The sequence below is a fragment of the Oncorhynchus masou genome, chromosome 31 (assembly GCF_036934945.1).
Source record: "Oncorhynchus masou masou isolate Uvic2021 chromosome 31, UVic_Omas_1.1, whole genome shotgun sequence".
In the NCBI taxonomy this organism is placed as follows: domain Eukaryota; kingdom Metazoa; phylum Chordata; class Actinopteri; order Salmoniformes; family Salmonidae; genus Oncorhynchus; species Oncorhynchus masou.
Window position 1 is genome coordinate 44,991,891 of NC_088242.1, and position 23,108 is coordinate 45,014,998.

General features: G+C 43.1%; 2 protein-coding genes across 2 annotated transcripts in view; both read right to left on the reverse strand.

The window, feature by feature from the left end:
- The window catches only part of LOC135523993 (vesicle-fusing ATPase-like), a 78,284-nt gene extending 65,362 nt beyond the window's left edge, over nt 1-12,922 (reverse strand). The window contains exon 1 of the mRNA XM_064951065.1: nt 12,811-12,922. Within this exon, the coding sequence (XP_064807137.1) occupies nt 12,811-12,822 (12 nt within the window). The 5' untranslated portion in view covers nt 12,823-12,922. The remainder of the gene's footprint in view (nt 1-12,810) is intronic.
- A 4,368-nt stretch (nt 12,923-17,290) lies between these two features.
- LOC135523994 (26S proteasome non-ATPase regulatory subunit 11B) lies at nt 17,291-22,718 on the reverse strand. Its single transcript, XM_064951066.1, has 13 exons — nt 22,584-22,718; nt 21,633-21,734; nt 21,157-21,353; nt 20,914-20,971; nt 20,378-20,572; nt 19,879-20,023; nt 19,704-19,764; nt 19,527-19,589; nt 19,210-19,335; nt 19,081-19,116; nt 18,865-18,916; nt 18,602-18,744; nt 17,291-18,459 (listed from the first exon to the last, which is right to left on the reverse strand). The coding sequence occupies exons 1-12, from the start codon at nt 22,672-22,674 to the stop codon at nt 18,602-18,604; spliced, it is 1,269 nt and encodes a 422-aa protein (XP_064807138.1). The 5' UTR covers nt 22,675-22,718; the 3' UTR covers nt 17,291-18,459.
- Between the last annotated feature and the right edge of the window lie 390 nt (nt 22,719-23,108).

The window sequence follows — 23,108 nt, forward strand, 5'->3', positions numbered from 1 at the left end:
AATCCATCCTCAAGGTGTTTTTCTAATATCTATTCGATAATATATCCGTTGGGACCAATTTCTCCGTTTACGGGAACGTTTTTTTCTCCAAAAATGAAAATACTGCCCCTAGAGTTCCAAGAGTTAATCATATACATAACCATAGTATGTCCAACTTAAATAATTGAAAGCCCAAGATTACTCTGTATTTGCAACACTATTGCAGTGTACATCCGTTCATCACACAAATAGTTCAATTATAGTTGGCCAGTGTGATGAAGGATATATCATACAGACTTACTGCCTCAGTCCCTCGCCCCAACCTGGGCTTGAACCAGGGACCCTCTGCACACATCGACAACAGTCACCCTCGAAGTATCGTTACCCATCGCTCCACAAAAGCCGCGGCCCTTGCAGAGCAACGCTATCTAGCTAGCCATTTCACACCAGTTACACTCACCCCCTTTTGACTGCCTCCTTTTCCGCAGCAACCAGTGAGCCGGGTCAACAGCATCAATGGGATCAACTTTTATGGGATCATCAATTTCTACTCGTGAGAATTTTTGTCTTCATGGCAGTCATTTTACTTAAAGTCCTTGGAAATAACCTGAACGTCTGCAGTTATAAAACAATTCTAATGCTATATATCGATTTTGAAATACAAATCAAAAAGGTGTTTGTTTGTGGATTGGTACAAATCATGATACACGAATACAAAATGCATGCTGTGAGTTCACAATTTATTTGGCATGATATTGATCCACCTGATGTCCTCCATACCAACCACCCTCCAACTTTTCATTACATCATCTACAGCTACTGTTATTGTCATGTCATTATCCTCTAAGAAATGTTCTTGCTCTCTCATACTGGGCACAGAATGTGAGAGATACACAGATTGGCTAAAAACACTAGCACTGGAAGCACTCAGAACAAAGAGAGCAGCAGTGCCTGGACTTTGTCTCCCTCTTCAAGTCCCCGTTCCAAGACTGGCTGCCTGCTGAGAGCAAGTGAGAGGCAGAAACTCCCACCCACACAGCAACCACTTCCTCAATATTCCACACACCACACCTACAATAGATACATATGAATTCTACCACAAGGGTGTACTAATGAGCAATGCGAGATATACAACAAAAAAATCCATGGTAAATAGAAGACTACTGAAATTATATTATTTCAGTGTAGATAAGGGAAGGGCAGGTATAAAATAAAAACATGGCAGAAAGAAAAGCCAGTGTATGAATCAAAATGATTTGCATATGAATGGAGTGGATTTGTGATCCTTCCTGAGCGGTATGATGGCTGCGTAGTCCATTGGTGTTTATACTAACGCACTGTTGTTTGTACAGGTGAATGTAGTACCTTCAGGCATTTGGAAATTGCTCCCAAGGATGAACCAGACTTGCGGAGGTCTACAATTTATTTTCTGAGGTCTTGGCTGATTTCTTTTGATTTTCCCATGATGCCAAGCTAAGAGGCACCGAGTTTGAAGGTAGGCCTTGAAATACACCCACAGGTACACCTCCATTTGACTTAAATTATGTCAATTAGCCTATCAGAAGCTTCTAAAGCCATGACATTTTCCAAATATTAAAAAGGCACAGTCAACTTAGTGTATGTAAACTTCCGACCCACTGGAATTGTGGTATATTACTTCACTTAAAATTGAACGTGTCTGTAAACAATTGTTGGAAAAATTACTTGTGTCATGCACAAAGTAGATGTCCTAAACAACTTGCCAAAACTATAGTTTGTTAACAAGACATTTGTGGAGTGGTTGAAAAATGAGTTTTAATGACGCCAACCTAAGTGTATGTAAACTTCTGACTTCAACTGTGTGTGTGTGTGTGTGTGTGTGTGTGTGTGTGTGTGTGTGTGTGTGTGTGTGTGTGTGTATAAAACAATATCGGACAATTAATCGGTATCGGCTTTTTTTGGTCCTCCAATCGGTAAAGGGTGTTGGTGTTGAAAAATGATAAATCGGTCGACCTCTAGTCTCATCATTGTCAGTGATCAGGCCTACCACCGTTGTGACTTCGGCAAACATAATGATGGTGTTGGAGTCACGCACATGCATGGCCACGCACTCGTGGGTAAACAGGGAGTACGGGGGGGGGGGGGGGACGACTAAGCACGCAACCCTGAGGGGTTGTTCAGGATCAGCGTGGCAGATGTATTGTTGCCTACCCTTACCACCTGGGGGGGTCAGCCCGTCAGGAAGTCCAGGATCCAGTTGCAGAGGGAGGTGTTTAGTCACAGGGTCCTTAGCTTAGTGATATTGTGTCCAGGGATTGCATAGCAGTTCAGACGTCTTTTGTCCTCGTCTTGTCCCGTATATATACACACACACACACACAACTTTTTTCATACATTTTTTTTTCATAAACTCATCTTCAAAACACTCTCCTGCAACCAGCCTCACCAATTTATATTTATAAAAAAGTATTATTTACCTCAAATCTGTAATCCTCCAAGAAGCTAGCCAGAAACTAGCCAGGAGCTAGCCAGGAGCTAGCCAGGAGCTAATCCAGAAGCTAGCCAGAAACTAGCCAGGAGCTAATCCAGAAGCTAATCCAGAAGCTAATCCAGAAGCTAATCAAAAGCTAGTTAAAGCTTTCGTTGATTCCGGAGCAAACATCAGTTGTTCCGGAGCTAGCCAGTTGAGGAGTTCCATCAATCACTCCTGGGCTGCGGTCACCTATCCGGACCCATTTTGCTGCCTACGCGGAGCCCCACCGGGCCTTCACGGCTGGACTGCCGACGTTACCTACTCGAAGGAGTTATCCGGCTGGCTCCTCCGTCGCGATGTTGCCTGGGCGCCCATCTGCTAGCCATTAGCTGTCTTATCGGCTGCTATCTGAATAGACAATCGGACAATTTATTTATTTATTTTTATTGTTTTTTTTCTTCTTGGGCCTCTAGCTATATCTATTGTATTTATTTTTGTTGTTGTTGTTGTTGTTGTTGTTGTTGTTGTTGTTGTGTGATTTGGATTATTCCCCTCTACCACACGGAACCCCACTAATCAACTGACGGAATGCAAGAGGTGGCTAATAACAGACGTCCATCCTATGCTAGCTTGCTACTGATGGCCTGGCTAGCTGTCTAAATCGCCGTGACCCCCAACCAACCTCTCCACTCTCCGGACCCTTTTGATCACTCGACGAAGCATGCCTCTCCTTAATGTCAATATGCCTTGTCCATTGCTGTTCTGGTTAGTGTTTATTGGCTTATTTCACTGTAGAGCCTCTAGTCCTGCTCACCATACCTTATCCAACCTATTAGTTCCACCACCCACACATGCAATGACATCTCCTGGTTTCAATGATGTTTCTAGAGACAATATCGCTCTCTTCATCACTCAATATCTAGGTTTACCGCCACTGTATTCACATCCTACCATACCTTTGTCTGTACATTATACCTTGATGCTATTTTATCGCCCCCAGAAACCTCCTTTTACTCTCTGTTCCAGACGTTCTAGACGACCAATTCTTATTGCTTTTAGCCGCACCCTTATTCTACTCCTCCTCTGGCGATGTAGAGATGAATCCAGGCCCTGCAGTGCCTAGCTCCACTCCTATTCCCCAGGCGCTCTCTTTTGACGACTTCTGTAACCGTAATAGCCTTGGTTTCATGTATGTTAACATTAGAAGCCTCCTCCCTAAGTTTGTTCTATTCACTGCTTTAGCACACTGCCAACCCGGATGTCCTAGCTGTGTCTGAATCCTGGCTTAGGAAGACTACCAAGAATTCTGAAATTTTAATTCCAAACTATAACCTTTTCAGACAAGATAGAACTGCCAAAGGGGGCGGTGTTGCAATCTACTGCAAAGATAGCCTGCAGAGTTCTGTCCTACTATCCAGGTCTGTACCCAAACAATTTGAACTTCTACTTTTAAAAATCCACCTCTCTAAAAACAAGTCTCTCATCGTTGCAGTCTGCAATAGACCACCCTCTGCCCCCAGCTGTGCTCTGGACACCATATGTGAACTGATTGCCCCCCATCTATCTTCAGAGGTCGTGCTGCTAGGCGACCTAAACTGGAACATGCTTAACACCCCAGCCATCTTACAATCTAAACTTGATGCCCTCAATCTCACACAAATTATCAATGAACCTACCAGGTACCTCCCCAAAGCCTTAAACACGGGCACCCTCATAGATATCATCCTAACCAACTTGCCCTCTAAATACACCTCTGATGTCTTCAACCAAGATCTCAGCGATCACTGCCTCATTGCCTGCATCTGTAATGGTTCAGTGGTCAAACGACCTCCACTCATCACTGTAAAACGCTCCTGAAACACTTCAGCGAGCAGGCCTTTCTAATCGACCTGGCAGGGGTATCCTGGAAGGATATTGATCTCATCCCGTCAGTAGAGGATGCCTGGATATTTTTTTAAATGCCTTCCTAACCATCTTAAATAAACATGCCCCATTCAAGAAATTTAAAACCAGGAATAGATATAGCCCTTGGTTCTCCCCAGACCTGACTGCCCTTAACCAACACAAAAACATCCTATGGCGTTCTGCATTAGCATCGAACAGCCGAAATTGTTGCCACCCCTATTACTAGCCTGTTCAACCTCTCGTGTTGTCTGAGATTCCAAAAGATTGGAAAGCAGCTGCGGTCATCCCCCTCTTCAAAGGGGGGGACACTCTTGACCCAAACTGCTACAGACCTATATCTATCCTGCCATGCCTTTCTAAGGTCTTCAAAAGCCAAGTCAACAAACAGATTACCGACCATTTCGAATCTCACCATACCTTCTCTGCTATGCAATCTGGTTTCAGAGCTGGTCATGGGTGCACCTCAGCCACGCTCAAAGTCCTAAACGATATCTTAACCGCCATCGATAAGAAACATTACTGTGCAGCCGTGTTCATTGATCTGACCAAGGCTTTCGACTCTGTCAATCACCACATTCTTATTGGCAGACTCAACAGCCTTGGTTTCTCAAATAATTGCCTCGCCTGGTTCACCAACTACTTCTCTGAGAGTTCAGTGTGTCAAATCGGAGGGTCTGCTGTCTGGAACTCTGCCAGTCTCTATGGGGGTGCCACAGGTTCAATTTTTGGACCGACTCTCTTCTCTGTATACATCAATGAGGTCGCTCTTGCTGCTGGTGAGTCTCTGATCCACCTCTACGCAGACAACACCATTCTGTATACTTCTGGCCCTTATTTGGACACTGTTAACAACCCTCCAGGCAAGCTTCAATGCCATACAACTCTCCTTCAGTGGCCTCCAATTGCTCTTAAATACAAGTAAAACTAAATGCATGCTCTTCAAACAATCGCTACCTGCACCTACCCGCCTGTCCAACATCACTACTCTGGACAGCTCTGACTTAGAATATGTGGACAACTACAAATACTTAGGTGTCTGGTTAGACTGTAAACTCTCCTTCCAGACCCATATCAAATATCTCCAATCCAAAGTTAAATCTAGAATTGGCTTCCTATTTCGCAACAAAGCATCCTTCACTCATGCTGCCAAACATACCCTTGTAAAACTGACAATCCTACCAATCCGACTTTGGCTATGTCATTTACAAAATAGCCTCCAATACCCTACTCAACAAATTGGATGCGGTCTATCACAGTGCAATCCGTTTTGTCACCAAAGCCCCATATACTACCCACCATTGCAACCTGTACGCTCTCGTTGGCTGGCCCTCGCTTCATACTCGTCGCCAAACCCACTGGCTCCATGTCATCTACAAGACCCTGCTAGGTAAAGTCCCCCCTTATCTCAGCTCACTGGTCACCATAGCATCTCCCACCTGTAGCACACGCTCCAGCAGGTATATCCCTCTAGTCACCCCCGAATCCAATTCTTTCTTTGGCCGCCTCTCCTTCCAGTTCTCTGCTGCCAATGACTGGAACGAACGACAAAAAGCACTGAAACTGGAAACACTTCTCCCTCACTAGCTTTAAGCACCAACTATCAGAGCAGCTCACAGATTACTGCACCTGTACATAGCCCACCTATATTTTAGCCCAAACAACTACCTCTTTCCCTACTGTATTTAATTTATTTAGCTCCTTTGCACCCCATTATTTTTATTTCTACTTTGCACATCTTCCATTGCAAATCTACCATTCCAGTGTTTTACTTGCTATATTGTATTTACAGTGCCTTGCGAAAGTATTCGGCCCCCTTGAACTTTGCGACCTTTTGCCACATTTCAGGCTTCAAACAAAGATATAAAACTGTATTTTTTTGTGAAGAATCAACAACAAGTGGGACACAATCATGAAGTAGAATGACATTTATTGGATATTTCAAACTTTTTTAACAAATCAAAAACTGAAATTGGGCGTGCAAAATTATTCAGCCCCTTTACTTTCAGTGCAGCAAACTCTCTCCAGAAGTTCAGTGAGGATCTCTGAATGATCCAATGTTGACCTAAATGACTAATGATGATAAATACAATCCACCTGTGTGTAATCAAGTCTCCGTATAAATGCACCTGCACTGTGATAGTCTCAGAGGTCCGTTAAAAGCGCAGAGAGCATCATGAAGAACAAGGAACACACCAGGCAGGTCCGAGATACTGTTGTGAAGAAGTTTAAAGCCGGATTTGGATACAAAAAGATTTCCCAAGCTTTAAACATCCCAAGGAGCACTGTGCAAGCGATAATATTGAAATGGAAGGAGTATCAGACCACTGCAAATCTACCAAGACCTGGCCGTCCCTCTAAACTTTCAGCTCATACAAGGAGAAGACTGATCAGAGATGCAGCCAAGAGGCCCATGATCACTCTGGATGAACTGCAGAGATCTACAGCTGAGGTGGGAGACTCTGTCCATAGGACAACAATCAGTCGTATATTGCACAAATCTGGCCTTTATGGAACAGTGGCCATTTCTTAAAGATATCCATAAAAAGTGTTGTTTAAAGTTTGCCACAAGCCACCTGGGAGACACACCAAACATGTGGAAGAAGGTGCTCTGGTCAGATGAAACCAAAATTGAACTTTTTGGCAACAATGCAAAACGTTATGTTTGGAGTAAAAGCAAAACAGCTCATCACCCTGAACACCACATCCCCAGTGTCAAACATGGTGGTGGCAGCATCATGGTTTGGGCCTGCTTTTCTTCAGCAGGGACAGGGAAGATGGTTAAAATTCTGGAAGAATTCTGGAAGAAAACCTGATGGAGTCTGCAAAAGACCTGACTGGGACGGAGATTTGTCTTCCAACAAAACAATGATCCAAAACATAAAGCAAAATCTACAATGGAATGGTTCAAAAATAAACATATCCAGGTGTTAGAATGGCCAAGTCAAAGTCCAGACCTGAATCCAATCGAGAATCTGTGGAAAGAACTGAAAACTGCTGTTCATAAATGCTCTCCATCCAACCACACTGAGCTCGTGCTGTTTTGCAAGGAGGAATGGGAAAAAAATTCAGTCTCTCGATGTGCAAAACTGATAGAGACATACCCCAAGCGACTTACAGCTGTAATCGCAGCAAAAGGTGGCGCTACAAAGTATTAACTTAAGGGGGCTGAATAATTTTGCACGCCCAATTTTTCAGTTTTTGATTTGTTAAAAAAGTTTGAAATATCCAATAAATGTCGTTCCACTTCATGATTGTGTCCCACTTGTTGTTGATTCTTCACAAAAAAATACAGTTTTATATCTTCATGTTTGAAGCCTGAAATGTGGCAAAAGGTCGCAAAGTTCAAGGGGGCCGAATACTTTCGCAAGGCACTGTACTTTGCCACCATGGCCTTTTTTGCCTTTACCTCCCTTATCTCACCTCATTTGCTCGTATATAGACTTGTTTATACTGTTGACTGTATGTTTGTTTTACTCCATGTGTAACTCTGTGTCATTGTATGTGTCGAACTGCTTTACTTTATCCTGGCCAGGTCGCAATTATAAATGAGAACTTGTTCTCAACTTGCCTACCTGGTTAAATAAAGGTGAAAAAAAAAAAAGCTTTGAGGGCACTATGGTGTTGAACGCTGAGCTCTAGTCAACCTGTGAGAATGCTGTCGGTTTTCCTTCTGTCCAGGTGGGATGGGCATTATAACGGAGATTACATCATCTGTGGATCTGTTGGGATTGGTATGCAAATTGAAGTGGGTCTAGGGTTTCTGGGATGATGGTGTTGACTATAGCCATGACCAGCTTTTCAAAGCACTTCTTGGCTACAGACATGAGTGCTACGCGGCGGTAGTCCTTCAGGCAGGTTACCTTGCCATTCTTGAGCACAGAGACAATGGTGGTGGCTGCTTGAAACATTGCGGGTATTACAGACTCGGCCAGAGTGAGGTTGAAAATGTCAGTGATGACATTTGCCAGTTAGTCAGCGCATGCTCCGAGCACGTGCCCTGGTAATCCATCTGGCCCTGCAGCCTTGTGAATGTTTACCTGTCCGGAACAACTGGTGCTCTTATGCATGCTTCAGTGTGGCTTTCCTCGATGCGAGCATAAAAAAGGCATTTAGCTCATCTGGTAGGCTCACGTCACTGGCACTTTGTAATCCGTAATAGTTTACATGCCCTGCCACATGCGACGAGCGTCAGAGCCGGTGTAATAAGATTCGATCTTAGTCCTGGATTGATGCTTTGCCTGTTTGATGGTTCGTCAGAGGGCATATGGGGATTTCTTACAAGTCTCCTGCTCCTAGAAAGCGGCAGCTATAGCTTTTAGCTCAGTGCGAATGTTGCCTGTAATCTTTGGCTTCTGGTTGGGATATGTACGTACGGTCACTGGGGGGGGGAGACGATGTCGTCGATGCACTTACTGATGAAGCCGATGACTGATGTGCTTTACTCCTCAATGCCATCGGATGAATCCCGGAACCTATTCCAGTCTGTGCTAGCAAAAGAACAGTCCTGTAGCTTAGCATCCGCATCATCAGACCACTTCCGTAATGAGCGAGTCACTGGTACTTCCTGCTTTTGCTTGTAAGCGGGAATCAGGAGGATCGAATTATGGTCAGATTTGCCAAATGAAGGGCGAGGGAGAGCTTTGTATGTGAAACAGAAGATATGTCCCGGGATTGCACGGTCGCCAGTAGAAGGGATGGTAAAGGCAGATTATCCACTCACCAACTAATTCTTACCAAGCACCCAGATATGCACCCCCTGTATCGGCATCTCCTCTTCATGCGAATGATGGGGATTTGGGCCTGGTCCGGGAGGAGCCGTACATTTATCAACACCGATTCTTTAAATAAAACATCTTTGTTTGGTCAGAGGTGAGTAATCGCTGTTGTAATGTCCAGAAGCTCTTTTCAGTCATAAGAGACAGTGGCAGAAACATTATGTACAAATAAAAGTGAAACATGAAAACACACACAGAATAGCACAATTGGTTAGAAGCCCATTAAAATGGCAGCCATCTCCTCCGGCGCCATTAACTGTGGCGTCCCACCAATAGATTAAGAGGAGAAATACTGGGTGTAGACTCCTGAGGGGGAAGAGGCGTTGTTGTGACCTCTTCACAATTGTGTTGTTGTGTTTGGACCATGATAGATCCTTAGGGTTGTGGACACCAAGGAATCTTTCAACCCGCTCCACTACACCCTGTCCATGTGAAAAGGATGTGTTCAGTAGAGTTGGGAGGTATACAGATTTTCATACTGTCATACTGTACCATACCGGGGTATACGGTATTACTTGATGTGCACACAAGGGCCACTATAATTTATTTTAATTATAACACCTTTTTGTGAGGGGGGAGCGACACACACACGCTTCTCTCTTCCATTTCAACAACCCCCCAAAAAATAACAAAGGTGCTGGTGTGAACAGCGGCGCTGTTTCCCCAAATACAGACTCAATCTTTTATATTTTCAGGATGGTATTACTGAAATCAAAATAAAATGTGATGCTTACAGTCAGTGATTTGAGAAACCACTTTGGTGCAAAAGTAGCCAGAAAAAAAACATAGGTTGAATACATTTGAGCTGCCCTGTTTAACATCAAAGATACAAATGTTATTTAGGTCTATATTTTGGAACTAATCCAATGATGCTAATAAAACATCATGGAAAACTGAGTTGGATACTGGGCTGACCAGAGCAAATCTCTGGAGCTTTTCCACTCTAAGGCAAATACTTTCAAATGATTTGTGGAACACTGCAAGCACAGTTTTAGCTAAGCAGCTGTTTTAAGTTTCTGATTGTGTTTAAAGGTAGACTCAAAATTAGATTATCTGTGGTGCTTCTCATGACATTGAGATGAATGAGACGCAAGACTTTGCTCTCACACAGTCACACGGTATCTGCGCATGTGCACGGGTTAGTGCTTCAACGCTCTGAGTTGTTAGGGGACATTTACCTACTATGCTGTTTACTTTCTACATCTACTCTACCGGTCAAAAGTTTTAAAACACCTACTCATTCAAGGGTTTCTTTATAAGACTATTTTCTACATTGTATTATAATAGTGAAGACATCAAAACTATGAAACAACACATAGAGAATCATGTTAGTTTCCAAATAAGTGTTAAACAAATCCAAAAATATTTTATATTTGAGATTCTTCAAATAGCCATCCTTTGCACTTTGCACACTCCTGCCATTCTCTCAACCAGCTACCTGGAATGCTTTTCCAACAGTCTTGAAGGAGTTCACACATATGCTGAGCACTTGTTGACTGCTTTTCCTTCACTCTGCAGTTCAACTCATCCCAAACCATCTCAATTTGGTTTAGGTCAGGGGGTTGTAGAGGCCAAGTCATCTGATGCAGCACTCCATCACTCTCCTTGGTCAAATAGCCCTTACACAGCCTGGAGGTGTGATGGGTCATTGTTGAAAAATAATTGATAGTCCCACTAAGCCCAAACCAGATTGGATGGTGTAATCGCTGAAGAATGCTGTGTTAAGTGTGCTTTGAAGTCTAAATAAATCACAGACAGTGTCACCAGCAAAGCACACCCACACCATAACACCTCCAAGCAGAGATCATCCGTTCACCCACACAGCGTCTCACAAAGACACGCTGGCTGGAACAAAAATCTCAAACTTGGACTCCAGACCAAAGGACAGATTTCTACCGGTGTAATGTCCATTGTTCGTGTTTCTTGGTCCAAGCAAGTCTCTTCTTATTATTGGTGTCCTTTAGTAGTGGTTTCTTTGCAAAAATTCGACCATGAAGGCCTGATTCACAGTCTCCTCTGAACAGTTGATGTTGAGATGTGTCTTTTACTTGAACTCTGAAGGATTTATTTGGGCTGCAATTAATGAGGCTAGTAACTCTATTGAACGTATCCTCTGCAGCAGAGGTAACTCTGGGTCTTCCTTTCCTGTGGTGGTCCTCATGAGCCAATGTCATCATAGAGCTTGATGGTTTTTGCGACTACACTTGAAGAAACTTTCAAGGTTCTTGAAATTTTCCGTATTGACTGACATTCATGTCTTTAAGTAATCTTTGCTTATTTGAGCTGTTCTTGGTATAATATGGACATGGTCTTTTACCAAATAGGGCTATCTTCTGTATACCCCCCAACCTTGTCACATCACAACTGATTGGCTCAAACACATTAAGAAAATAAATTCCACAAATAAACTTATTTTATTTACCTGTTATTTTACCAGGTAAATTGACAGACCACGTTCTCATTTGCAGCAACGACCTGGGGAATAGTTACAGGGGAGAGGAGGGGGATGAACCATGCTGGTTCGAGGGTCAGATTGGGAATTTAGCCAGGACACCGGGGTTAACACCCCTACTCTTACAATAAGTGCCATGGGATCTTTAAGAATCATATAAACAATCTTTAATTGTATCTTTAATTTTAAGAATCATATAAAAAATATTGATTTGTTTAACACTTTTTTTGGTTACTGCATGATTCCATTTGTTTTATTTGATAGTGTTGATGTCTTCACCATTATTCTACAATGTAGAAAATAGTAAGAAAAAAGAAAAACCCTGCTCTATAACGTTTGACCTGTAGTGAGTCATAATCACTAAATCTACCTTTAAGGGAATTCCTCACCTTCTATCCAAATGTAATCAACTCAAACGGTCTAAATGTACACAAAATACTTATAGGATAAACAACCCCTAGACGTGAGTAAGACTGTTTGACAGCTGCAGCCTTTGCATTATAGGGGCCCCAGTTACTTCATCATAACATTGTGTCAATGACAGATTTCACACTCTACAGTCAAAGATGAATGAAACCCCTTTTATCTGTGCTACAGTGCCACTGTCAGCCAGTGGAAACCTAGCTAGTCCACATTGTTCAAGTATCTTGAAAGTGGAAAGCTCTAGCTAATGTTGAATTATATTTGGACTAAAAAGGAGTTCGTTTTTTGTTGTTGTGCCTCTTTCCCAGCAGTCGGACATTTCAATTTCACTTCCCTGGTGGGACTAGTGTGTGTGTGTGTGTGTGTGTGTGTGTGTGTGGGCACTGGACTATCTAGCTTGCCTGGTATTAAAAGCTAGTCAACAAGTTAGTCAGCGGTCAAACCTTGCTGGCAGTAGAGATGAAACTTTCGTTTCGCCAGATGTATCCTTTCATACTGCGCTGGCTTAACTAGCAAGCTACTATCACCAAGGGGTTTCCTGTTCGAGACTGACTAGATACTATTTGAGTGTATTGTGTAGCTAGCTTGATATTACATGGCTTGCAGTAGACACTATCCCTAAGATACTCGTCTTCCGGGCCGAGGTTTGAATGACGTACTCTGCCACACAGGCTAGTAGTGTGTGTGTGTGTGTTGGAGGTAGATAGCTAGCTAGCTAACGGTAGCTAGTATTAGCTGAAACATCCTTAAAACACAGCATTGTTATCATTCTCATCTATGACTAAATATGTTTACCTAAAGCCATTTATTTAAAGGAAACTCACCCGGACGGCCATATTGCTGTTTGTTGTCGTTTTTCAAATACAATTCAGCGTAAATGTTCCCAGCACTGCTGACAGCACAATCGTTGAACTCCACTAATGCTACACAGACTAAGTGGGCGGGATCGTCGTGACTTACGAAGTGATGTCATCACGCACACCTTGGTGTTGCAATATTTGGACAAACTACAGATTACCCAAACTATTGGAAATTTTTGCCAGCGGGACAGCATATAAATATGCACTCCGCAGGTAAATTTATTCCAGGTGTGTACATATTTCGGAAACTGCACAATCAAACGATCTAATAAACTGCTTCAATATTGTGAGCATAAGTAGTTGTTTTTAACACGCTCATAAACAAAAAAAAATATATTGTACATTATCAGGATTACTTTTGTATGCCTATTCTCAATGTGAATTTCCAAGTTTGCTAGTATACAAATGGTCAGAGAGATTATTTTATGAAGTCAAATGGAAAAGTGAATACTGAACACTAAACAAGAAAAGAGAACGCAAACACTTTTGAAAACATATTTATTTGAATTTATCTGAACATCAGATATACTTGGTAATTGTTAGTCAGCAAGAACCGTCTGCACATTTGATATTGATGTGTATAGTAGGTGTGGATGCTGCATAGGGGGCTATATTTCAAACCTGTGAAATATCAATAAGAAAATATATAAATCTACATACACAAGTTGCTTTTGGTGGAATATTGGTGGACACTGTATTTCTGTAAACACTTAAGTGAAACAGGCCCATCATGGTTTTGCTCAACGTCATACCCAAAGGTAACTGCCAAAATAAAGATGAGGAAATTAGGGATGCAAAGTACACTGCTCAAAAAAATAAAGGGAACACTTAAACATCACAATGTAACTCCAAGTCAATCACACTTCTGTGAAATCAAACTGTCCACTTAGGAAGCAACACTGATTGACAATAAATGTCACATGCTGTTGTGCAAATGGAATAGACAACAGGTGGAAATTATAGGCAATTAGCAAGACACCCCCAATAAAGGAGTGGTTCTGCAGGTGGCGACCACAGACCACTTCTCAATTCCTATGCTTCCTGGCTGATGTTTTGGTCACTTTTGAATGCTGGTGGTGCTTTCACTCTAGTGGTAGCATGAGACGTAGTCTATAACCCACACAAGTGGCTCAGGTAGTGCAGCTCATCCAGGATGGCACATCAATGCGAGCTGTGGCAAGAAGGTTTGCTGTGTCTGTCAGCGTAGTGTCCAGAGCATGGAGGCGCTACCAGGAGACAGGCCAGTACATCAGGAGACGTGGAGGAGGCCGTAGGAGGGCAACAACCCAGCAGCAGGACCGCTACCTCCGGCTTTGTGCAAGGAGGAGCAGGAGGAGCACTGCCAGAGCCCTGCAAAATGACCTCCAACAGGCCACAAATGTGCATGTGTCTGCTCAAACGGTCAGAAACAGACTCCATGAGGGTGGTATGAGGGCCCGACATCCACGGGTGGGGGTTGTGCTTTACAGCCCAACACCGTGCAGGACGTTTGGCATTTGCCAGAGAACACCAAGATTGGCAAATTCGCCACTGGCACCCTGTGCTCTTCACAGATGAAAGCAGGTTCACACTGAGCACATGTGACAGACGTGACAGTCTGGGATCCTCAGACCCCTCGTGAGACCATATGCTGGTGCGGTTGGCCCTGGGTTCCTCCTAATGCAAGACAATGCTAGACATCATGGCTGGAGTGTGTCAGCAGTTCCTGCAAGAGGAAGGCATTGATGCTATGGAAAGGCCCGCCCGTTCCCCAGACCTGAATCCAATTGGGCACATCTGGGACATCATGTCTCGCTCCATCCACCAACGCAACATTGCACCACAGACTATCCAGGAGTTGGCAGATGCTTTAGTCCAGGTCTGGGAGGAGATCCCTCAGGAGACCATCTGCCACCTCATCAGGAGCATGCCCAGGCGTTGTAGGGAGGTCATACAGGCACGTGGAGGCCACACACACTACTGAGCCTCATTTTGACTTGTTTTAAGGACATTACATCAACGTTGGATCAGCCTGTAGTGTGGTTTTCCACTTTAATAGAGTTCCAGACACTTGTAGAATCTATGCCAAAGCACATTTATGCTGTTCTGGCTGCTCGTGGTGGTCAAACGCCCTACTAAAACACTTTATGTTGGTGTTTCTTTTATTATGGAAGTTACCTGTAGATTTACAGTACTAGTCAAAAGTCAACCTACTTATTCAAGGGTTTTTCTTTATTTGTACTATGTACTACATAGTAGAATAATAGCGAAGACATCAAAACTATGAAATAGCACATATGGAATCATGTAGTAACCAAAGAAGTGTTAAACAAATCTAAATGTATTTTATATTTGAGATTCTTCAAAAGTAGCCACCCTAATTTGTGGAATTTCTTTCCTTCTTAATGCATTTGAGCCAAACAATTGTGTTGTGACAAGGGGGGGAGGAGGGGGGTATACATATGATAGCACTATTAGGTAAAAGACCAAGTCCATATTATGGCAAGGACAGCTCAAATGAGCAAAGAGAAATGACAGTCCATCATTACTTTAAGACATGAAGGTCAGTCAATCCGGAACATTTCAAGAACATTGAAAGTTTCTTCAAGTGCAGTCGCAAAAACCATCAAGCACTATGATGAAACTGGCTCTCATAAAGACCGCTACAGGAAAGGAAAGACCCAGAGTTACCTCTGCTGCAGAGGATTGCAGCCCAAATAAATGCTTCACAGAATTCAAGTAATAGACACATCTCAACATCAACTGTTCAGAGGAGAATGCATGAGTCAGGCCTTCATGGTCAAATTGCTGCAAAGAAACCACTACTAAAAGGACACCAATAAGGAGAAGAGACTTGCTTGGGCCAAGAAACACGAGCAATGTACATTACACAGGTGGAAATCTGTCCTTTGGTCTGATGAGTCCAAATTTAAGACTTTTGGTTTCAACCGCAGTGTCTTTGTGAGAGGCAGAGTAGATGAACGGATGATCTCTGCATGTGGTTCCCACTGTGGTTTGATCGTGCTTTGCTGGTGACACTGTCAGTGATTTATGTAGAATTCATGGCACACTTAACAAGCATGGCTACCACAGCATTCTCCAGCGATACGCCTTCCCATCTGGTTTTTGTTTCGTAGGACTATAATTTATTTTTCAACAGGACAATGACCCAAAACGCACCTCCAGGCTGTGATGGAGTGCTGCATCAGATGACCTGGCCTCCACAATCACATGACCTCAACCAAATTGAGATTGTATGAGGTGGATTGGACCGCAAAGTGAAGGAAAAGCAGCCCAAAAGTGCTCAACATTTGTGGGAACTCCTTCAAGACTGTTGGAAAAGCATTCCAGGTGAAACTGGTTGAGAGAATACCAAGAGTGTGCCGAGGTAACATCAAGGCAAAAGGTGGCTAGTTTGAAGAATCTCAAAAAAACATTTATTTTGATTTGTTTAACACTTTTTTGCTTACATGATTCCATATGTGTTATTTCATAAATTTGATGTCTTCACTATTATTCTTCAATCTAGAAAAAAAAAAAAACCTTTCAATGAGTAGCTGTGTCCAAACTTTTGACTGGTACTGTGCATTACATCTATTCACCTCAGACTTTGTCCCAAAATGTATGGTTTTACACATTTGGCACCTACCTAACAGATAAATGTAGATGTGGACATTCTTGAAATGGGACTCCCACTAATATTTAATGACTGCTCCTTGTTAACATACTGAAATACTCAAATGCATCACTGACAGAAAATGAGGGAAAGCCAGTTCAGTGCAGTTTATGGCACAATATTGGAGAACTCTGGTGCAGAAATCATGAACTCTTTGCAACGATGCACCCTCTGAACCAAGACTGGGCTAAAATGGAATATAATGGTCTTATATAGTGCATAAACACCATGTCAGAATAGATTTTTTTTTTTTTTAACTCAATGACTACGTTTCATTACACAGGTTCATAAAATATTTACATTGCCTTCTGTAAAAAACAATCCAAAGATGTCATTGAAATTGTGGTTTAATGCCCTTTGATGGAACGAGGCCATTTTCCAACACAGGAATATTTGCCCAGCAGGAGAAAAGACAATACACAATGCCAAAGTATTCATAACCCTCCAATTGCAGTTCACAACATGGCAATCCCAGAGTTGACTTGACAGGGATAAACAGCTCTTCCCTTTGATTTGACCTTCTTCCTTACTTCCACCCAGTAAGCAACTGGAGAGATTCATTCTTCCACACCCAGTTGAAGCTGCTAGTCCCAGCACACATTTACTTCGCAGGCCTGCGCCTATTAGACCTTTATTTCTACACTGGCGTCCAAATCAACTGAAGTCACTTGTCCAACAAGGGACACCCAACCCAAATGACCTTAGCACAAGAGCACATTATAGGGCTAAACTGGCCCAATCGAACTTTGCCAGGGTCAGTGATATTTTCCAAGAGGCAGACAGAAATCCTTAAAAATACAAAAATGTTTATTTCTGAAAATGACAAATGAAAAAAAAAAATCTAAACCATACAAATTGTTGTTTGGTTATTAGCATACCAGGATCTAACAATGGATTAATCGGTCACTCGGGATCAGACAGACGCTCAGAGGCAATCAATACATCTCCACCCCTAAATTATATAAATGGAGCCAAACGTTGAGGCAAAGTAGAGGGCACTAGTGGTGTGAAATGGCATCCATTCTGCACTATGTACTCACAGTATGAAGGGGACAAGTGTCCGATTTATTTGAGTTAAAAACAAATGCAACCCAAATAAAGTGATGTTGACAACCATTTGAAATATCATGAAGGGGAATTGACTGACTCTTGGCATGAATATGATGAGCACAACAAGAGTTAGAGGGAGCAAGCTTGACTAAATTTAAACACAGGTTAGCATTTGTCATCATGAATCTTGTTCTGGAGGCAGCTATGCAGTGGTCACTAGCTGGCACAAAAATCAGACTTTAAACTTAACCCTAATGCATAACCTTAAATTATGACCAAAAAGCTCATTTCTGTTTTCATGAATACCTACAGCATAGCCCCTTTTGACTTTTCAGCTGGCGCGTCTAAGGGGAAATTGCACAGTTCTTCCTCCAGGACAAGACTCAAGAGAAATGTCAACATGCAAATTTAACAGCTGGGCTATCCCAATGTTTTCTAACCTACCTTCAAACTAGCTAAAACCCCATCTGCTTCAGAAAGATATGAACAGAGAGAAATGAAGAGACCACCTTGACCAAAAGCCTTGTCCCGGGCCTGTAAAAGAAGCATTGTTGGTGGCGCTCGATATTGCAACTTTTCCTGTGGCAAAGGAGTCAGCTGTAGGCTTTGTAAGCCCAATCTTTATTCTACAGGAGATAAACATGTATTTCTCTTTCTTAAACTTTTATTGTGGTTGTACAATATTCCCTGATGGCCTGCTGTGGCCGATGAGATTTTAACAGAATCCTGAAAGAACATCAAAAAAATAAAATAATGCGAATTAGAGGGGTGATGGAATTGTCCGTTGAGGGGGAATCGGGAATCCTGTTGACTTTTTTGGTCGCTCTCCCATGTCCCCTTCTTAAAACGTTACACACTCTGGTCACACACACACCCGCCACTGTGCTGCTGTGGTCCCGCCATTTGTTCTGAGGATGAAAAATACACAAGATCTACAGTAAGCACAGTGGTTTGAAAAGTCATCCTTTCCTGTTTGGAAGGATGCAGTGAGTTATGCAATCTGACAGACCATGTGGCAAGTGTGCATGTGTCACTCTTGAAGAGCCCCACCTATGTTAGCTTCTTCGCTTTGTTGTAAAGAGAGTCCACAACTTTGCTCATGTTCTGAATAGTTTCCAAGGCCGCTCCATAAGTCTTGTCAACTGGTGGCTCATCAAATATGATCAAGACACCCTCACCTTGGTCCAGGATCCCTATAATGAGTCATACAGGCAATTTAGACTAAACAACATTTCACTGAACAGAATACAAGTAGAGGTGTGATACAGTAGTTTATACCAGACATGTATCAAGCAAGTAGAGAATTGATTTACCATGAAACTTCTTGTCCAGGATCATCTGTGACAATTTCCTCTCGACATCTGCCTAAGGGGAAAAAAACAAACATATCCACCGATTACTGACAATACATCAAGGCATATAGGATTCATAAGATGTGTGACTATTATAACAAAGGACTAAATGCTTGCCGATTTTCCCCCATCTCTAATACCAAAGAAATTAAGGTAGCAAAGCAGAAACCGCTATACCTTTGACAGTTTGATGAGACCTGATATGTGTTCAATCTGGAAAGGAGAAACACCATAAAGGATTATGATATGAGTGGTTAGTTAGAAATCCAACATCAAGATATATTTACCGTCCCCGGGTGTACATACCTGTACTCTGGAGAAGGGTTCGATGACACGGATAAGGTTCCCTTCCAGCAGGTTGTCATACAGTGTGGCCAGGTGGGTTCTGATGATGGGGTCGTCTCTCAACTCTGCTTTGTATTCTGTAAGGGCCTAGAGATGGAGGGGGGAAATAGGAGGAGACAGAGAGGAAAGAAAGAGGGAGAAAAGAAAGAGGCTTAGTGGGGAGGAGAGGGAAGGTGAGACAAGGGAGGATACAAATGGGCCCGTCACAATAGAGGTCCTCAGACAGACACACAAAAAAAAACATTGCACCAACAATGAGGGCAAAAGAGAGTTGTTACCTTTTCAAAGTCTGCTAATGATCTGTTCTTGCTGGCTTGTGCAACACATTTCAGTGCATCTGTCTGCAAAGGGAGGTAGAGACTACAGTCAGCCAGGTACCAACCAATTTAAACTTGTTACACAATGCACGTTGAGGAAAAACCACCCCCACACACACACAAATGGTGGGTTCTTACCTGTCGGCCCGCATGCCGCAGGGCCAGTTTACCGCTGATCAGGGATTGCACCTCTTCTGGTCTGAAAGAGACCAGCACCAGAGGGTCAACCAAGTCGGAACACATCAACGCTACCCCAAGCCATACCTGTATGCTTCATATCATTGCGACACAGCTAGGAGGTAGTATCACTTACAGGCTGAGCATGATCTTGCAGAGCAGCATGTATTTGAGACCGGTAATGGCTTTAGGGTGGTCGATGGAATCGTAGCCCTCAAAGGCCTCAAAGAAGTAGGAGTAGGCAGTCTTCCAGTCCTTCTCCGAAGCTGCGTGGACAATCCCTGCAGGGAGGAAGCATGGTCAGTCATCCACACTAAGCATGGCACTTCACCACCTCAACACACTACCTCACCTTCTTAAATTTGGGTCAATAAACTAATTCTGGGTGTTACAAATGAGTAAGGTATTGACATTGAAATCCTTTGTAAATTAATACAGGCCATTTTTCTGATGAATTGACAGCTTCATTGATTATTTTAATGATAGAACAAAACAAGAGCTCAGAGTGTATCCTATTCTGTTGTACAACTTTCTGTTGTTTCTGACAAAATAACAACATAAGCTGCGATTAGTGTTCCTCAATGGCTTAGCAACTGTTGGGGGCTATGGATGGAGGCTTGTTCACTGGGACTGACCTGACATCATGTCCAGGGCGGCTTGCAGCTTGGGGGGACAGTAGATGCCGTTGGCCGTGGTGCGGGCTGAGGTGAGAGCGGCACGGGCCTTGGGCAGGTTGCTGAGCGCGTGGTACGTCTTGCTCTCCTGCAGCTGCACCTCCACCAGCAGCGCCTTGTCATCCATCTTCTTCAGCTCATGGAGCAGCTGGGTGCCTGAACACCAGAAAAACATAATGGTCATATAGTAATATAGCGGACACTTATCTAAAGTCCCTTCTAGTTAACACATCTTTAGTATACATGTGTGTGGCCCACAATCTTGGTGTTGTGGAATATTAAAGATCAACTCAATGTCATGAGTCTCGACCTGTTTGACAGCTCATTATAAGGCGTCCAGGAGACAGGGATGAATGGGATACTAAGTCACGCTACATAGCGTTGGATACAGCTATGGGTGAACATATCCAATGCTTAGCCCTCCACACTCAGACAGATGCTGAGCTCATGGAGCAGGGATAATATTGTCAGTCCATACAGATAGAACTGTCACTCACCAAGCGCCAAGGCCTCCTGGTATCTTTTGGTGTCAAAATAGAGCGAGATCAGACGGGCCTGGGGAGAGGGGAAGAGTAATGTGTCATTGATTGCCATTGAAACACATCATAGTGTAAAAATATGAATGATATCACATTGGGATGGTAGGGAAATATGTTGAGAGAGACTAAATCACATATGGTCTTCAAACTAAATCGTCAGTCTACAACAGCTCGTCTTCTAGGTGAAGGGGGTCAGCTTACCTCAAGAGCCTGCCTGAGGAAGGTCCTCTTCTCCACCTTGGCCCACTCAATGCATTCCAGACACAGCTCCACCTCCTGGCCTGTAGCTGCCTCCATGTCTAGGAAGAGGTCAAGCAGGGAGCGGACCAGCCGGGCTGCCTTAGCCTTACTGATGGAGATGAGGAATGGCCGCACAAACTTCAGCAGACCCCCCAACTCTGGGGTAGAGGAATGACCACAGCAGAAATTAGGGCTAAATGAATTACAACAGTAAGCATATCTTGTCTACCCAATAAGCCTATCTATCAAAGGTTGTGTTGTGTCTGTCAAAATAGTGATGTTAGCTTCATAACTGGAAATGATCTGTTATTGGGTACTACTGAACAGTTAAGCAATACTGTGAATCATTGTGCAGCTAATGGATTACACACTCCCAAGTTAGTCTAGGTCAGCAGCCAGGATAATAGACCAGACATGGTGTTTGTGTTGAGGCTCACCTGCAGCCTGTCCTGTTTTGGCCAGGAGTGACCCCAGCTCCAAGATGCTTTGTTCTTTAACCCGAACGGCTTCTTCATCACTGTCCTGGATATCTCTCCTCACTGTTCGACAAGGAAAATAATGCACAGATTGACATTGTCAGTGTATGAAAATACCTAGCCAGTCTCCTAGTCCTAGCTAACACTACTGTGTTCCTTGTCTGTCTTAGTTACTGCTCATCGGAGTCTACTAGGCTTGCAAGTCAACAGCTACCTGGGGCACTGTGACTAATGCAATTTGATGACAACTACAACACAGGGAATAGCATGCTACAAAGCTAACTACAGAACTGTCAACAACAGGTTGGTAGTTAATTAGCTACCTAGCGATAGCTATTGAAGAACAGTAGATTTGACCTCACTGGTCATTTGGCAACGTAAGCAAGCACACTTAGTAACTCGTTTTAGAGCATCTAACAGTAGCTACATTGTCTACACCAAAATTACATACCTAACTAAGAATAATTCAATTAACAGGTGCATTGAGGTAGCTAGTTAGCTAGCTGACTGGTTACTATAGTTGGCTAACTAGCTTTTATTACAAGGCTGCTAGCTAGCCAGCCAACAACACTAGCTAGCTACCTAACGTTAGCTATCTAGCGACTATGAATTGTATTGTGATAACTGTTAGTTACAAACATGTTGCATAAAAACAACATAATAACTAGCTAACGTCTTTGCAGTCAGTCTGGGCGTTCCAGATCATCATGGCCTACTATAACGAGCCAGCCATCCCAACGACCACCGTGCTAGCTATCTAGCTAGCAACCCAACGATTCTACAGTGAGTCAGCACCGCACACAAACCGGCTCTCGTCAGTGTATAAAACTGACTTTGCGGTGATTTAAATCGAACATAAATACAACAACAATACGGGTCTTTCTCGTCTAAATGCCCACCACCATTACTTACCGATAGAATGCAGAATATCAATAGAGGCGTTACGATCCGTGCTAATGAGAGACTGAGCTCTCTGAAACTCAACCACTGCCGCAGCCGCCATCTTAGCTAGCCAGCTACCGATTCAAAAGCTGCCTGCCTACAACAATCAACAATGCCATAAGGAAATACGTCAAGGACCACGCAGCTACATCACGGGAGAGGGAGCCAAATATACGTTTTGGGGATTTGTAGTTCAGTATTTATAGTAAACATTATATGGTTATATTACGGTTATATTTTGCCGTACTGACTGACTCAACCCAATCAAATAAATTGTAGGAGCAGAATGTGATGCCAATTTCACTTAGGCCCAATCATCAGCATTTAGTGTAGGGCCTACACAGTTGTGTAGCGAGGGTACGCTATCCACTCACTTCTTCATCCCAATGTTGGCTACTTGACAATGAAAGAAAGTTGAAAGAAAACTAATAGAACAGGAAAACGCATATGAGGATGTCTATAAATAATTGCGTCCAAGTTTCTATGGTGGAATTT

What these genes read in the sequence shown, in the direction of transcription:
- LOC135523994 (XM_064951066.1), bottom strand. Translation starts at nt 22,674, where the DNA reads ATGGCGGCTGCGGCAGTGGTTGAGTTTCAGAGAGCTCAGTCTCTCATT. An exon ending in TCCTCAGGCAGGCTCTTGAG is followed by an intron (nt 20,972 to 21,156) that starts GTAAGCTGACCC and finishes CCCTCTCCCCAG; the next exon opens with GCCCGTCTGATCTCGCTCTA. An exon ending in CATTAGCAGACTTTGAAAAG is followed by an intron (nt 19,336 to 19,526) that starts GTAACAACTCTC and finishes CTCCATCTCTAG; the next exon opens with GCCCTTACAGAATACAAAGC.